At 35.9% G+C, this 17,941-nt stretch overlaps 1 protein-coding gene across 15 annotated transcripts in view; it reads left to right on the top strand.

The window, feature by feature from the left end:
- Window positions 1-17,190, top strand: part of LOC148650215 (adhesion G protein-coupled receptor E3-like) — a 63,242-nt gene extending 46,052 nt beyond the window's left edge. For 3 of the 15 annotated variants that reach the window (XM_088603790.1, XM_088603791.1, XM_088603787.1), the window contains 5 exons: window positions 3,218-3,284; window positions 5,990-6,081; window positions 13,125-13,284; window positions 14,187-14,276; window positions 15,948-17,190. In XM_088603790.1, coding sequence (XP_088459916.1) covers window positions 3,218-3,284; window positions 5,990-6,081; window positions 13,125-13,284; window positions 14,187-14,276; window positions 15,948-15,980 — 442 coding nt within the window. In that variant the 3' untranslated portion in view covers window positions 15,981-17,190. Of the gene's footprint in view, window positions 1-276; window positions 441-462; window positions 1,261-1,472; window positions 1,519-3,217; window positions 3,285-5,989; window positions 6,082-13,124; window positions 13,285-14,186; window positions 14,277-15,947 lie in introns of those variants that run through there. The other 12 variants (XR_015926053.1, XM_088603788.1, XR_015926055.1 and 9 more) reach the window with 12 other exon arrangements.
- The last annotated feature ends 751 nt before the right edge of the window (window positions 17,191-17,941 follow it).

The raw sequence follows: 17,941 nt of genomic DNA, 5'->3' as shown, positions 1-17,941 counted from the left end.
CATTACTATATTTAATACTCATATAAATAAGCATTGGGATTCGGTGGATTTGTTATTTTAAAAAAATCCATGAACCTGCAGTACAATGATCACAGTATGAAGATCAAGATATTTAAAGGGAAGAGACATGGTGTTTCAGTACCAACTGCCTTGGCTCGCAAAGAGTGAAAGGTAAGCAGATACCGTAGAAATATCTGATTACAGATTATATTTTAAATATATGGCTTTATTGATTTCTAAATTCTTGTTTTTGTTTCTTCATGGGCTGTTCTTCAGGAAAACACTGCATGCTCAAAGCAATCTTCCAAGACCATCAAAAAGAAAGAAAGCCGTAAGACAGATGAACATATAATTTTATTTTGAAGTCTGTTCTAAAGCAACACTGTAGTATGACTAGAATGACTAGCCTAGAAAGAATACAATTATTTCCTTTGTTTATTCTTTTATTTGTCATTGGCTCAGCTCTAGGCTACAGGCCAGGGTGTTTGCCTGTAAGAACTGGACTTGTGTGGAGACCTTCCTGGAGGAGCGTGAGCTGTCTGGCTTATTGTTGGGAAGGATCGGAAGGTTCCTGTTAAAGGTGCAGGAAGCAGGAAGCAGGAGACAGTATTTTTCAGCACCCAACCACCATGTCTACTATTGCTGAACAGCCAGTGAAGAGTGTCTGACCCCACCTAGCAGATTGCAGTATCCAATTGAATGCATGTCTCTACACAGCCCTGCACTGCTAGCAGCACACATATGATCTCCATGCACACCAGGTCAGGACAGGCCATCCTTATCTCTCTGCTCACCACTGCTGAAGAATTGGGAGATGTTATCCCTGTTGTCTCTCTCCTGTCAGGAAGACCATCAAAAAGGACTATGTGACAGCAAAATTCACCAATGCCAAGACTGTGTACAACTCTTCCAGATATATACAACTTTTAACCAAAGGTCAAGAGAACAAGGAGATATGGTATGTGGAACACACTGGTATAGATAGGAGAGCAAGATCAGTTAAGCCGCTCTTCTTTTTTGGATCTTGGTGACTTTTAAAACTTAGTGGGAATAAGCCATATATTTGACAGCTCCAGAGGCAAAGAGGATTTGCTTAACTTTATTGGGAAAGGATCAGACACATGGTGAATCGAAGATTCACAAAACATCAGATGATTGGAAAATGATTCATGATTGGATGAACAAGTTGCTCACAACAAAAAAAGAAACTGATTTCCTTTAATTTAATAATGTGTGAAACAATTAAATAATTTGATTAAATACGGGAGTATGATGTTAATTTTTTGTGTTAATGAAAATGGAAAAAAGTTTTCTAATGTTTATTTCAGTTTCATTCTATCATTTATGTCATGCCCTGTACTCCTAGAGAGCCCTCTACTTCTGTCCTGTTCCTAGTTCTCTGTGATTATTCATGTCTTTCTGGTGTGTCTTGTTGTGTAGCCTAATTACTTCCTGTGTCTGCTCTGCTCCAGGCTCAGCAATGAGGGAACGGATGTCGTGAGACCCGTCTATTACCAGGTCATCCCATGTCTGTGGCCTGAGGGCACAGGTTTCTATAACGACATCGTCCAACCCCCTGAGCCTGGGCTAACCTCCATGTTGCCCCTTTTACCACTATGCATTGGGTCATTACTGCTCTCCTTGTCATTCCAAGGCATACCCTTCGGACATCTGCGACATTTTAGATTATTTAATTAGCATTAAGACAATATAAATCATTGACCATCTCCCTTACCAAGGAATCACTATTTTCATTAAATCTATTTGATGGCATTGACTAATGTGCTAAGAAATGTTCTGAAAGCATTTTAAAGCAAACACCATTTGCTTTATTGCAAGACTTCATTGAAATCACAGAACTGATCCTAGATGTCAACACACTAAAAAATAACTGCACCAGTAACAAGGTATAACATATTTTAATGCTGAGTTATGGCATTATAAACAGTATCTACAATGTATTCTGTTTGACTGGTTTGTTCTGTAGAAAGTAGCGATTCTAATGCTTTTGCCAAGATAGCACCTGTTTTTTTTGGGGGTAGTGATCTCACTCAGCCCTACTACAGCAGCACAGGAGTAATAAATTCTCATAAGTCTCATTCATCACTGCTCTGTTAGTGCCAGTTCGTGCTATTGAAGTAGCTCAAAGTAGAAAGAATGCACTAATGGGTTAATAAACATTTCCTTGAATACTGTTACAATTTGTGTTGTGGTACAAACCTGGAGGTTTTACAGAGCAGTGCAGTCTGAGTTCAGATTATTCAAAAAATAAAAACGGCGACATGTGGCGCTGTTTGTTAAACTGCAGTACTTGTTTCAGTTTACTGCCTGTCACCTCACACATTTTAAATGGCTGCATCTAATATGCCAAATGTCACTGTAACGTAATGCTTAATAAGCATCTTCAAATGCATCTAATTCTTGGGTAGAGTTATACTTCATGAAATACATGATTAATTGAATTTAAAGCATATTATTCAACAATACCTGTGTTCAACACACTTGTAAATGCTGCTGACGCAAATATATCTGCTACTCTTTTGTCGATATTTTAAAAATTTAGATATGAGTTAATACTGACATACTAAAATCATGAGTTTATATAAACATTTATATTGAAGATATTGAAGTTAAGTATAATGTTTTGATAGCTGACATTCAGCAAAATTAATAAAATCTATTATTATTAGATTAGATAAGAAATTAAAAACAGGCTTTTTCTTATTTGATTCTCATGTACTTAATTTTGTCAGTCTCATAGACTAGTAAAGAAAAAATCCACATAGCTCTTTAGGTTATGGAAAACAGGAATTCTTTCCCCTGACTATAACTTTGTCAACATACTGAAGAAACATTATGTCATGCAGAATGGTACTTGGAACTCCAAATTTATTAAATTTAATTTACAATTAAATTAATTTACATAATTACAATTGTGAATAATAATGAGAAATGTCTTAATCATGGCATTATAGACAGAGCATGAGACTTACACAAGGGCAACTTCCTTGACACTCTTCTTCAGAAGGCAAAACATCTAATATTACTGGGCTGTAAACTTCAATATTCACCAGTGAATAGTAAGAGGTCCTTTATATATTTCAGAGAAAGACAGAGAAAGGGTTTGTCACTGCAGATTATACAAAAGTTAGGAGTTCTCCAGGAGTATCTGCGGTACCTACTATCACAGCAATAAACTATTATTTTGATGTTGCAGTTGTTGGCTGTCCTATGAGAGAGGGTTCAACTGGAGTTTTCATGGTCCTGTTAGCTTCCTGATCTCTGTAAGTATGATACCCTATATTTATTAATTTCAGTGAATTTATGTAAATGAAATTCCAAGTTAAAAGAGATTAAATATAGAAACAGGAACCACTTTTAAACCTTTAAGTTTCTCACAGTAAACAAAATGGTGCTTTAAAATGGTAAATCAACTAACAGAAAATATTCCAAAGCCATACACATATTATAGCATTATTAATTGCATTATTATTGCAATTCTCCTTCTATCTAGAACATTAATTATACATTTCCTTCCTTTTTAGATTATTAGATTATTCTTTATTGCCACACAACAATAGTTGATGGAATTTGCTATTGATACAGCAAGAACACAAATACAATATAAACAGTACAAATTTAAATAGGATAGAAGACAGACAAACATTGTCACATACATATGTAAACAATTTTCCAGCAGTTTAGCAGCATAAATTAAACAATAGAATTCAGAGATCAATGTGAATTCAGAGTTCGTATGACAGCGGGAACGAAGCTGAGGTTGAAGCTGGAAGTCCTTGAGAGGAAGGGAAGGGAGAAGCTGAAAGAGATTATGAGCTGGGTGAGGGGTCTGAGATGATTTTCTTGGCACGATTGGAGGTGCAGCTTGACACATGTGTTATGTGATAAACAATGTTTGCAGCTTTGGACACATTCTTTTAGAATTTGCCTTTTGAGTAGTTATCCAAGCTCCAATACCAGACTGTAATAGAGGTTGTCAGAACACTTTAGATTACGGCTGTGTAGAATTGAAGGAGTAGTTGCCAGTTCACTCACACTGTGGTCAGAGTTGTTACTCCATTACTCCATTCACTGTTCATATATGTACCCAGAAATTTAAAGGAGTTTGTGGTCTCTACAGGAAGATCATTAATGAAGACTGGAAGTTTTGTGTTCTGAAGGTGTCAGAAGTCAATGATGATTTCCCTGGTTTTACAAGCATTGAGTAGAAGGTCATTGTCCTAACACCAGGCTCTTCCTAAGTCAACCTGCTTTCGATAACAAGTCTCATCATTATTCCCAATGCGGCCATCATTGGTAGTGTCATCTGCATATTTGAAAATCTTGACAGAGGCATCCCGAGATGTGAGGTTGTTTATGAAAAGGTAAAAGAGCCATGGAGATAGGACACAGCCATGGGGAGCACATGTGCTGAGAATCAGAGGGCAAAATGTTCTGTTATTCACCCTGACAGTCTGTTGGTTATGTGGTAAAAAATCCAAAATTCAACGACACATAGCAGGGTTGATGTTCAAGTCAACCCTGTATCTTCATATTTTAGTGTTATAATTAATTGAGAAATAACAATCTTTGTTTTGTTTACATCAAAGTAATAGCGCATGTTTCTGCTCAGTGCTGAATTGTGATGTGAAATTTACCAATAGTTTTTAAATAAGGGTGTGTAGCCATTTCATGCAAGTTATAAGGTGCATGACCAACAAGATCTAAAAGGTGTTATTTACGCAAAACAGAATTCCAGGTGGGTAGCTACGTCAGCATGCATAGGCTGCAAAGGAACAAGTAAAGGTTTATTGCATGCTGAAAAGAGAAGAAAGAAAACACAATATTTCAGCCATGGAGCCTTCTTCAGGTGTGAGAAAGACAGGGCAGTAATACAGACAGGGCGATAATAAATAAACAGAATTTTTTATTATTTTTCCCAATGTCCACCAAGTGTGGTCTACATACTACTGGCAAGGATGGCAAGGGGCAAGGATGTTGTTAGTCCTGTCATTGTAGTACATATTCTCCCATCATGCTGTGTAAGCTTAGCATATCATATCGGCTTTTCCAATACTGTAGTTGCTGTACTGTGACACTAGCAATAAAGCTAAAGTCATGTTGAAAGAATACTTTGATAGTTCATAGAAAAGCTAGATTTGTCAGAGTGGTGGCTCTGTGGTTAAGGCTCTGCACCTATGGCTAGAAGGTTGCCAGTTCAAATCCCACAGCTGGCAGAGGAATCCTACTCTGTTGGGCTTCTGAGCAAGGCTCTTAAGCCCAACTGCTCTAGGGGTGCTGTACAATGGCAGACCCTGTGCTCTGACCCCAGGCTCTCTCCCTATCTGTGTGTCTCATGGAGAGCAAGCTGGGGTATGTGAAAAGATAATTCCTAATGCAAAAAATTGTAAAGGGTTAATAAAGAGATATTATTATTTACAGATCCAAACTGCTTACTGCTTATCTCAAAAATCAGTTTAATTATATTGAAAAATGTTACTTCAAAAATGGAAATTTTAGTGTTTTCTTTATATTTTTTCATCTACATCTATTTTGAGTGGTATTATTTATATGTATTTTATATTAAATATACATTTTATTTATATAATTTACATGATATAAATTACACAGAATGTGTTTGGTTTATGTCTCTATCAGTTAAAATGGGTTATTTCGTTATGATTTAAGTGAAAATGCACTGTACATCGCTGTTTTAATAGGTCTCTGGGATTTCTATATCATATTCCTAAATGAACCATTCACAGTAGAAACAAACATTTACATGTATTGTTGTACTGTATCTATGTAAAGTATAAGTTATGGAAGAGAACGGCACATAACTTCCTCCAAAGCACAGATATATTCTTTTTTTCTTATATTGTTCTGTTAACTACAATCTAGATACATTTTTAGGATGTTCTTATTTTTATGCCCTTATTTCATTGATTGATATTCTATATCTAAAATCAAGATCTGTGTTTTTCTAAAGGTGAACATCATACTATTCACCATCATTTTATGGGCTTTGAGATCACAGCTTGGTTTTCTCAACACTGACATTTCTAGAGTGAGAAACACAAGGTAAATGTTGTATATATTTTTGTTGTTCATCCCTAACTAAAGTAAAAGACCACCGCATCCATAAACAGTCCATATTGCTTGGTAAAAAAGGTGAACTGACTTATTTTACTCAGCAATGATGTGCTCTGTAAGTGGGTTCTTACATTCAGTGATCTAGTATTTTTGCAAGATTGTTGAAAAAGATGTAATAAGATTTAATATAACTGTGACAGGCCTACTTCTACTCAGGTAGCTAACAAGGCCTAGGCACATGGAAAAGCCCACAATGGAGAGAAAGTAATAGGTAATGTACAAGAACTATTTATACATAACCATGGTCCTACAACAGAAACACCTACTCTAATAACCTAACACCAACTATCCCCATGAATGCATTTATTTACCAAACTTTTATAAACGAAACCTATGTTACCAATCATCCAAATAATTAACTACAGATGCAGCCATTCAAAATCCATGGTACAACCCCATGCCACACAGAATTATCTATAGTTCACTGCGTTGTACCACCGTACATGATTGGCTGGCCAAAATGACTGACAGGCGGCACTCGTGGTGCATTGGTTGTTAGTGAAACGATTAATTGAATTAATATTGAGTATTAATATGGAATTTTACAACTAAAGGTAAATTTTAGTAGCTGAACATAAAAAGAAGAGGAGCATAATGCGTCTGAAGGTCATAAACGATATTAATTTAGGAACATAAACATATTAATGTATATAAACTGCAGATGGCTGGTATTGGCAGCTTGAATTAAAAAAAAACACACCAGTATTCCACTTTCTTCCTAAACATTTTAAGCATCAAAGTCTTTCATTCAGTTACATACTCTGGTTATTTTGCTCCTTCTGACTGTATTAAGTTTATATACTTCATAAAAAAGTTATAATGTTTTAAACTTTTCTATTAATATTTGTGCTCATTATTGCAGTAAAAAAACACATAGTTTTTAGAATTTGATAAATAGGGAATAGAATATGGAATCGTGTATTTAAAGAAATTAATAACAATATAATTATATTTATATAGCTTTATATGATATGATATATTTATATGATTAACCTTTTCTATGAATACTTGCACTCGTTATTGCAGTAAAAAACCTCATAATTTTTAGAATCCTCTAAATAGGGAATATGCTATGTAATTGCATATCTAAAGCAATTAATAACAATATTAATTTAAGGATCTAAATAAATGTAAACCACTTTTTAATTAAACATTAAAAATACTTGAATTTTATAGAAGTTGTACTGATTTAACACCTCTTTATAGAAATATATGGAGTAATGTAACTAAGCAGCTAAAATATCACAAGGGGACATTTTGGAAACATCTGACATTCGTTTTTTTAAATATACATATATATTATTGTCCTTATAGTGGTAATAGGCAATGGACTGTCATGTAGTGTGGTGAACTCAGGCGGTTCAAACCCCTATCAGAGAATTACTTTGTTTCTTACATAACCGAATATATAAAAATAGTCCACTATTATAGCTTGTTGTTGGCTCTGGTGTGAATTTGTGTATCTGGATAAATTAAATGATGGTATTGTGATTAAGGATTTCTTCACGAAATTCTTTAAGTCAAGTAAATGAGGGAAGAACAGTTATTTTTACAATTGGCACTCCAAGAGTCTGACTGATTTAATTCCCCTCATTTAGCTAAAACGGATAAAGAAATCATCCAGTAGTTATATGTATTGGAAGGCGCTCTATTTTATTAACAGACACTCTGACTCAAACCTGTGATTCAATTCAACTTTATTGTCATTAAACTTACACAGGTGCATAGTATAATGAAAAGTGTTTTTCATTAGTCACTCAGGTGCAGTATATAAATAGGACAGAAGATAAGACAATAGACAGTAACACAATAGCAATAACAGTAACATGTAATAACATAACATAAATAACATGTAATCAAGTAATCAAAACTCCGCAAACAGAGAAAATATAACAGGACAAAAACAGTGCAAGGTAATTCTTGGAATAGTGCAAAAATAGTACGGTTAAAAATAGTATGGTTAATTAATAAATATTAAATATTATTACGACTGGTACAGTTTTACTGGGCTATCGAGAGGACAGTACAATTTCGGCTTACATGTGTGTGTAGTGGTGTAGGAATACAGTCATTGTGGGTACAGGAAGACGTTAGGAGAGATCATAATATGGTGGGAGGGAGTGGGGGTGTCACCAACTTGACAGCTCTGGGGAAGAAGCTATTTTGGAGTCTAGTTGTGTGTGACTGGAGTGACCGGAACCTTCTGCCAGATGGTAGGGGAACAAACAAGTTATGACTGGGGTGAATGGGGTCAGACATAATTTTGGTGGCTTTTTTCAGACTCCTGGTGTTGTATATTTCCTGGATGGATGGTAAGGCACTGCCGATGATGTGTTGGGCAGTTTTGACCACCCGCTGTAGTGCCTTATGGTCGGATGCGGTGCAGTTGCCGTACCAGACTGTGATGCAGCTGGTCAGTATGTTCTCCACCGTACATCTGTAGAAGTTGGTGAGGATCTGTGGATGTAGGTATATTTTCTTCAGCCTTCTCAGGAAGTACAGCCGCTGTTGTGCCTTCTTGATGAGACTGGAGGTGTTCAGTGTCCATGTGAGGTCCTTAGAGATCTGAACACCTAGGAATTTGAAGTTATTCACCATCTCCACCGCAGACTCTTCTATGTAGATGGGGGAGTGAACTTTTCCTTGTCTTCTGAAGTCAACAATCAGCTCTTTGGTTTTGCTGATGTTGAGACATAGGTTGTTGGTTCGGCACCAGTCTGCAAGTTGTTTTATCTCCTCCCTGTAGGCAGTCTCATCATTGTCAGTGATCAGGCCCACAACTGTGGTATCATCAGCATACTTGATGATGGTGTTTGTGCTGAACTTGGCAGTACAGTCGTGGGTGAACAGGGAGTAAACCAGTAGGCTGAGCACACAGCCTTGAGGGGCACCGGTGTTAAGGGTGAGTGTGTTGGAGGTGAGGTTGCCAATCCTGACAGTCTGGGGTCTGCTGGTGAGGAAGTCTAGGATCCAGCTGCAGAGGGTTGTATCTAAACCTAGAGCCCTGAGTTTGGTAGAAAGGTTTATGGGTAAGATGGTGTTAAATGCTGAGCTAAAGTCAATGAGCAGCATTCTTGTATAGGTGTTCCTTTTATCCAGGTGGGTTAGTGTGGTGTGTAAAGCTATAGAGATTGCATCCTCTGTGGAGCTGTTTGTGTGATAGGCAAACTGGAGAGGATCCAGTGTTTTTGGAATGCTGGCTTTAATGTGTGGAATAAGTAGTTTTTCAAAGCACTTCATTATGATGGGGGTGAGTGCAATAGGGTGGTAGTCGTTCAGGCATGTGGGGGCTGATTTATTCTGTACTGGCACGATGGTGGTTGTCTTGAAGCAGCTAGGTACAGTGGCCTGGGCCAAGGACATGTTGAAGATGTCGGTACAGACATCAGCTATCTGCCAGGCACATGTTCTGAGTACCAGGCCAGGGATACCATCAGGTACAGCAGCTTTATGTGTGTCCACTCTACTTAGTGATTTCCACACATCTAGCTTGGATAGTGGTGGGGTGGTAGGGGTGTCAGTGGTCCAGGTGGTTGGTTCAGGGTTATGAGTTTCGAAGCATGCATAGAAGGTGTTAAGCTTCTTTGGAAGAGAGGGGTCAGTAGCATTTACAGGGCTTGTTTTGCTCTTGTAGGTTGTGATTGTATTTATGTCTTGCCACATGCGTCGTGGGTTAGTGTTGGTGTTGTAGTGGTGTTCTATCTGAGATTTGTACTGTATCTTGCCAGATTTTATGCCAGCTCTTAATTTTTTCCTAGCCCCTCTCAGTTCTTCCTCATTACCAGATTTGAAGGCTGCATCACGGGCTTTGAGCAGGGAGCAGATCTCAGTGTTCATCCAAGGTTTTTTATTTGGGAGTTTGCATATCTTTTTAACGCTCACCACATCATCAGCACATTTGCTGATGTAGCTAGTGACTGCTGATGCATACATATCAATATCAGTGTGGGATCCATGGGAGGCTGCATCTTTGAACACACTCCAGTCTGTGCACTCAAAACAGTCCTGAAAATGATGTGATGTACAGTGATATAGAAGTGGGTAATGTCAATCCCATTAAACAATGTGCTTATCACGCAAATCCTGCTAAACTAGAAATTAGACATAAGAAAAGTATTATTGGATAATTTTGTGTGGCTCTGGCAGAATTTCTCTGTAAACTGAAGAGTTATAGAGTTGACACGTTGTGTTTCGCCTCTTTTTACACTTGTAAGAACATTCAATGCTAATGCGACATGGAAGATATTATTAATAACCTTTTAAATCTGAAGCTGTTAACTTTACTCCACACCTGCATGTCAAGATCATGGTTTCAAAATAAAAAAAACATCAAACCTTTGATTGGATGAGAACGTCATGATTGTTTCACAAGGATGTGTAACGTGACAATTTGTTAGTTACCATTGGGAGAAAAAAAGTTTATTTTTTATTTATTTGTGGCTGCTGCAGTGTCTTGCAATGGATAGATAGTCAATACTTGCTTTAACGCAAAATTGCTTTATTGTCTGTGGGGGGAAGGGGGAGCTCTCCTTAACAGTTGACACTCCTCCATACGCTTAAGTGAACAATTAATAAAAACACCAATGTTAACATCATAATTACAATTTGTTGAGTATAAAAAGTTCCCTAAAGCTTTCTCAATCAAGAATGAGAATTCATGCAGGGAGCTGTGTAAGCATGTGTAAGCAGCAAAAGATCAGCTAAAGAGGGAAGAAAACACTTTCAGAGAAAACAATGTTTAAGGTGTGAAAAATAAAAACATCCATTCAATTGCAGCCTAAACATTTCGCCACACACCCTGCCCCCGCTGAGATTGGAATATACAAAAACAAAGCACTGAAAGCTGTAGATGATCAGGTGTTTTGCAGACCTAGGGATAGTATGTAATTCTGGCTTTATGAACTGAGACCTGGGATTTGATTAATTCAAAATATTTTTTTACAAATTGCGCCAGGTACTAGATCTTGTTTATATTAAAGTTATATCACTGGGCAGTGGTGGACGGTTAGTGGATAGCATGCTATTTTGTCAGCAACCTGCTAACCTGCTAAACACCTGTAGAAAGCATTATTTTATTTCTGTACGGAATGTGTGTTGCATTTACAAAATTAGTGTTTCAAATGTTTAATTAAGAAGTAAAAAGAACTTACAGCTTACACAAAGACTCAAAGACTCTACGTGCATAAAAAGTGTTTTTAACTGATTTATATACAGTCTTTTCATGTTGATTTAAGTGTCCTTCTTTCAGTTGGATTGCATGATTATTGTTATGATTTCTCTATTATTATCAAATCCATCAACCCGTTCACTTGTGATTATTTTGAAAATATTTTGACATGTTTCTTTTAACTCTGAGTTTTTAATGTCAAAGCTTAACTCGCTCTGAACGAGTTAAGCTTTGATGCAGGACAAATAAATGTATTTCCCACAAGCTATACTTTAGTGGCTTTAAAACTACACAACATCATGCTGTATGCATGTGTCACATCTTTGTTCAAGTTTTAAAGCTACAGTATGGCAAAATGACTGTGAAGAAAAAACAGGACATTTGATTGCTGGTTGCCTTATTTTAAAGAGCAACAGTGACAACAATGCATGCTACTGAAAGTTCATCCCATCCCCTAGCAGAACTGCCTGTTTTATATAACAAAAAGTGGGGTGTAACACTTCTCTATAAATTGAAGTTTGTGAAGAGGGTGACAAATAACCCCGAACAAAATACAATTTTAAAATATAAGCAGTTTGAAATTATTCATTGTTATTAATAAATCACTTAGCTTCAAACATGTTGTGATATTTAGAAATATAAAAAATGGCAATACAGTGTCCATAATATTTGCTATTTTAGTTTTTCAAAGAAATGTTTATATGTTAAAGGAAAGCTCATGCCAGCATCTGGGCTCAAACCCCCCACCTCCTGCACACAAGTCGCATGCCAAAGCCATTACACCAATGCGCCGCTTGCCAGCTTTGCCTATAGCTGAAAAGGGTTGTCCAAATTTTTTCACGTAATCATGGGTGAATGAGTTAAAGTGATGCAGATGTTTACAAAAAAGTGGACCACAGTAATACTTTGAGCTTATAGCCTGTCCAAGGTCTTCATTATTAATATTATTAATTATATATTCTGTATCTAATCACAATTGGAATATTTTAACAAGTGTATGAGGTGATATACAACGTGTCTGCTCTATAACTCTTCAGTGTACAGAATAATTTCCGCAGAGTTACACAACCTCGTCTCAACATAGTTAACAACAGTCACGGGCTTACTTGAAGGTGTAACGCTTCACTGTCATGAAAAAGAATGTCCAAAATATGTTTCCAAAATATTTTAGCTGCTTAGTTACACGACTCCATATTAATATTACTATCAAGTGGTATTAAATCAGTACAACTTTTATTTTTTTACAGTAACAGCAAGTGGTGTTCTTACTACAGTACTTATTCTTAGAAAAGGATAAAACATTTTCAGTTTTTATGAAGTACACAATATAAGCTTAATAATGTTAGAACAAACACGTTAAAACCAGAACCCATGTAAGTTACCAAGTTCAAGGCTTTAATGCATAAAATATTGATGCATAATTAAAATATTTATGATAAAGGTGGAAGGTTGTGTACTTTTTAATGTTAAATGATTAACATGTTGTTATACACAGTTTAAAATTATTAAAAATCTAAAAGCTGTACATGAGATGTTAAGCTTTGTTAGCTCCACCTGGCAGTTTTACAAGGTGCTTCCCGACCTTGAAAATTATCATATTTCAATTTGCATGCGGTATGATGCAGTATGATGTGCCACGCCCACCGCGTTTTGACGCAGTGTACTCCACACATTTTGAATGTCTGGATCTGTAATTCACAACATATGAATCTTTTTACATATTGGAACCCGTGATCAACCGCTAATGGCAAGTAAACTGAATCATAAAGGGGTAATTACTGCTTGTCGCCACATTTCATTTCAGATTGCTGACTTTCAAATCCATGGCACAGTGCTTTATCATGGGCTGCAGCTGGATTCTGGGCTTCTTTCAAGATGTCATGTTCCTCAAATATGCGTTTGTCATCATCAACTCCTTGCAGGGACCTTTTATTTTCCTAGTGCACTGTGTGTTGAGCCAACAGGTAACTGATTGACAGTACAACCTGCCACTACAGAAAAGTTTAATTTACACCTTGTCAATGTAGCTGCACATTTTTGTTTTCCCTAAAAATCACTGCAATTCATTTTGTATGGTCATTTTGTAAGTAATGCGAATTAAATGTATTCTTAGATTTTACAGCTGTTGTCTTTAAAGACTGTACATTGTAAATTCAAATAATGTTCTTACCTCAAAAATACAGTACATAACTTTATATCACAGTCAATATGATTTATTGACACTTTAGTCTTTGTAGTAAACCAATTTATTAGTCTAAGGTAAGGTACACAGCTACAGCTTGTTCATCCTTCTGTATCTGACCTTCCCAAACAAGAGAATGTATGCTTATTTTCTCCATGCAGTGACTTGCTGATCTTCTGTTCGTGTCTCCTCTTTAGTATGAATTGGAATGTCTGTACACACAACCCATTCTTTATAACTGTACACTTGTTTATATATTATGGAGGCTTAAAATTTTTTTAAGGTTTAGCTTCAAAATATAAAATAAATCAGATGATCAGAAGTTGTTCTCACAGAGTTCCTTAATCTTACACTATCTCTCTGACACTATTTGAACAGCCTCTGTCCTTCTGGTTCTATCGATCTGAAAATATTAACTTATTTTCTTAGGGTCACTTCAATGCTGATTAATTAACCACATAACTAGTTGTAATGAAAATGTGAAGATCTTGAGGCCTCAGAATATGATCTAAAAACAGCAAAGCATTTTAAAATGTTATAAGATGGAATCTTTGTGAGAATAAAAAAGTTTTTTATATTTCTACCTCAAGCTTATATACAGTACATTAAGAATGACAATGAAAAAAACAGTTCCACTTTTGTCTGTCCATAGTACCTGTTGTTAAGACACTTTTTCATCCCCAGATAAGAGAAGAGTATAGAAGATGGCTCAGGTGCACACGCAGAGAGAAGGAGAAATCTGAGTCTTCTGGAATTACAATGAGAACGTTTGAAGTAAGTGACACTTTTCAATCCAGAATATACTCTTAAAGGTATTTAAATTTCACATAAAATGTAAAAGTATGTTTTTCATTTCAGATCAGCATTAATCATAGCTCACTGCATTCAGAATATCCATATCATGTATTTTTGCAATACTTGTGGAATAACATACATTATCTCATATGATGTACAGTACCATAGACTTGGAATTCCTCGTTTAATGTTCTGTGTTCTAAGCCAATATTACATATAAACATATATTGTGAATCTATTCGAAGCTACCTGTGCTTTAACATGATCTGTTCCAATCACTCAAGGAAACACCTGACCACTTTGTGTTTTGCTGAAATTCTCAAATTTATGTTCTCTGTTCTTGGGTAACATACTTTTGGGTTAATTTTGTTAAGGTGATAAGCTTAGTATTTAAATTATCCATACAAAGCTAGAGGACTCGATGCATGTTTAATTTGAATATTAACCCCTTCCTTCTTCAATTATCTTATTCTTTATCTCAAGCACACTAATTCTAAAATTAAAATGTATATGGAATATGTTAAAACATGCTTGTAGCACTGAGATTTTTTACTATCATTATCATTTTATGTATTACAGCTATTTTCAATTTGCTATACTTAAACTGAATTTTTCATTTGACTGACTTTGAGGTAGCATGCTATCACTTCAAACTGTCCTTTATCAAATCATTAGAGATGTTTTTAAGCTTAAACACAGCAAGTAACTTTAATTTAATACACAATAAAATTAAATAAAACAAATATTGGAGTAATTCAGCATGTCGGAATTAAAGTTATATTTCAGTCAATGTCAGTCTGGAGAGTGTAGTGTATGAATGAAAAGCTGTAGCTAAGGATAATCCAGCAATAGTAGCCATATCACCCTGCACCTCACAACTGGCAACCCACTGAAGCTAAGCGGGTGTGAGCCTGGTCAGTACCCAGGAGACCTCCTGGGAAAAACTAAAAGTTGCTGCTGGAAGAGGTGTTAGTGGGGCCAGCAGGGGGCGCTCACCCTGCAGTCCAAGTGGGTCCTAATTCCCCAGTATAGTGACGGGGACACTATACTGTAAACAGGCGCCGTCCTTCGGATGAGATGTAAAACCGAGGTCCTGACTCTCTGTGGTCATTAAAAATCCAAGGGTGTTTCTCGAAAAGAGTAGGGGTGTAACCCTGGCGTTCTGGCCAAATTTCCCATTGGCCTTACCAATCATGGCCTCCTAATTATCCCCCTCTATGAATTGGCTTCACTGCTCTGCTCCCCTCCCCACTGATAGCTGATGTGTGGTGAGTGTTCATTGGTGGTGGTGGAGGGGATCCACATTACCTGTAAAGTGCTTTGAGTGGAGTGTCCAGAAAAGCACTATATAAATGTAAGAAATTATTATTATTAATAGCAGCAATATAATTACAGTCAAAGGTAAAAGTAAGAAACAACATCATTTAGAGTAGTGTTTGTTTGAGCAGGTAGTAGAAGATGGTGAAATGTAGAACGGTTGTAGTTGTTACCTAAATGTGATCATAATCTGGTGAGAAAGAAGAGGAAAGGTGAGTGGTAGATGAAGTCAGGATCAGTGTCAGTAGAATGAATTAACTCCAATATAGAATAAAAGGTCCAGTAAATCAACACTGCTCTATAGATACCCTTTTATTATTTATTTACTTCTAGGAAACATCTACAAAAGAACATGAACCAAAATAAATAAAAAAAAGAAAATGTGCTAAGAACACATGAACAGATACAAAACATCAGAAATGCTACTGTCTGTTGGAGAAAATGGAAATGTGTATAAATGTTAAATGTCTGCAAATGCTTTGCTTTTTAATTGTTTAAAATAATGTGCATATTTTTAAATAAAAATATTCTGATACAATAGCGATATTAAAAGGGAAAACTGGTGTGAAACAAAAATCATAGTATATAACTGCTGTTTTGGATATATTTTATCATTGTATTGTTACAGCAATAGGTGACTGGGAAGTGTATCTATGAGTTCAGATAATGTGTGTAACACCTGGCAGTGTAAAGATTTCCAATTTCAAAACAGATAGAATGTTTTCTGAGATGTAGGGGGTCCCAGTCCTGCAATGAAAACAATTGTAACATAAGGAAAGGAGAAGAGAAGGAGGAAGAAGAGGAGAGGAGAAAGATGGTCAGACTACAAGATGTCAGATGAAAGTCCCTAATTCATGATCATCCAGATAAAACCTGAGTGGAGCTAAGATGTAAATTCTGCTAAAGAGAGCTTGCTATACAGTATTCTTAGGGAACTTTTAGGTTTGCTGAGTAAACAATACCTTAGTTAAAGAGTCTTTTCTGCTTGTAGGTGGATATTTAGAATAGAGAGATAGGCTCCCATTTATTTTGTGGCATCCAGGTTTGCTGAGAGAGAAATGTAACTGCAGGTTGAATTGCATTAATTTTAAAAGGCAATATATGTCTTATTTTGGCCACTGTATGCATTATTTAAGAGTTTAATATTTAGTAGCATTTGCAGGTTGAATTGCATTAATTTTAAAAGGCAATATATGTCTTATTTTGGCCACTGTATGCATTATTTAAGAGTTTAATATTTAGTAGCATTTGCAGGTTGAATTGCATTAATTTTAAGAGGCAATATATGTCTTATTTTGGCCACTGTATGCATTATTTAAGAGTTTAATATTTAGTAGCATTTGCAGGTTGAATTGCATTAATTTTAAAAGGCAATATATATCTTATTTTGGCCACTGTATGCATTATTTAAGAATTTAATATTTAATATTAGTCTGGGGTTTTCTGGGTGATTAAGATGTTAGGCCTCAGAAACACCTTGTCTGTATTGTAAATATAACAATTTGTGCATTGTATGTTTTGTTGTATGTAGTGTAGTGCTCATATTGTCATTGCTAATAAACATTTGTTCAGTCAAGTGTGCCTGGATTATTACTCTTTTCACATAGCAGAGAAGAACAAATGCATGTGCCTCTAATTATACCAAATGGTCTGCTACTGTATATTCTGAAGAAATCACTTACAGGTTGAGGGTTATGAATATTTATTTTACTTGTTGACTAAACTACTCAGTCAATTCCTGATATTCATCATTTTCATAACCCGTAATTTGTAACAGTATCATAGTCATATGTTCCACTATGCCGTCATTAAACTTCACTGCCAAAATTCAGTCCTCTCAGTGTAACCATCTTCGCCACAAACAATGTCTTCAATTAACACGTTTGGTCCTAGAATGATACAGCCTAGCAGATCTTATAGGTCACTTTATATTATCATTTCGTAATAGTTTGAAACTTGTGAGTATCGTTTTGAGTATCGTTTTTAGTCAATTATTTTTTTTGGAAAAGGTCGTTTTGGTTGTCATTGAAAGGAACAAGGAATTATAGTTTTGCTTTTGAAATTATTTCTAAACACCCTAAATGATAAAGATCACCTACTTCCGTTTTTTAAAATGAAGTTGTTACAAATGCTCAAAGAAAAATGAGGCTCATGACACTTGCTTTGCAGTGAGACTTTGCTCTGGTTCAAGAATTAGAAATTGTACTGATGCATTTTGACACATTACAGTACATCCATTGCAGCAACTCTGATCATATCATACACTGTGTAGAAACCCTTTGCACTGGCAAAGTGGTTTTATAAGTAAAAAATAAGCAATGTTTTAC

The sequence above is a fragment of the Lepisosteus platostomus genome, chromosome 13 (assembly GCF_059453375.1).
Source record: "Lepisosteus platostomus isolate fLepPlt1 chromosome 13, fLepPlt1.hap1, whole genome shotgun sequence".
Lineage (NCBI taxonomy): Eukaryota > Metazoa > Chordata > Actinopteri > Semionotiformes > Lepisosteidae > Lepisosteus > Lepisosteus platostomus.
The sequence above is the reverse complement of the archived record's forward strand: the minus strand, read 5'-3'. Positions and strand labels throughout refer to the sequence as shown.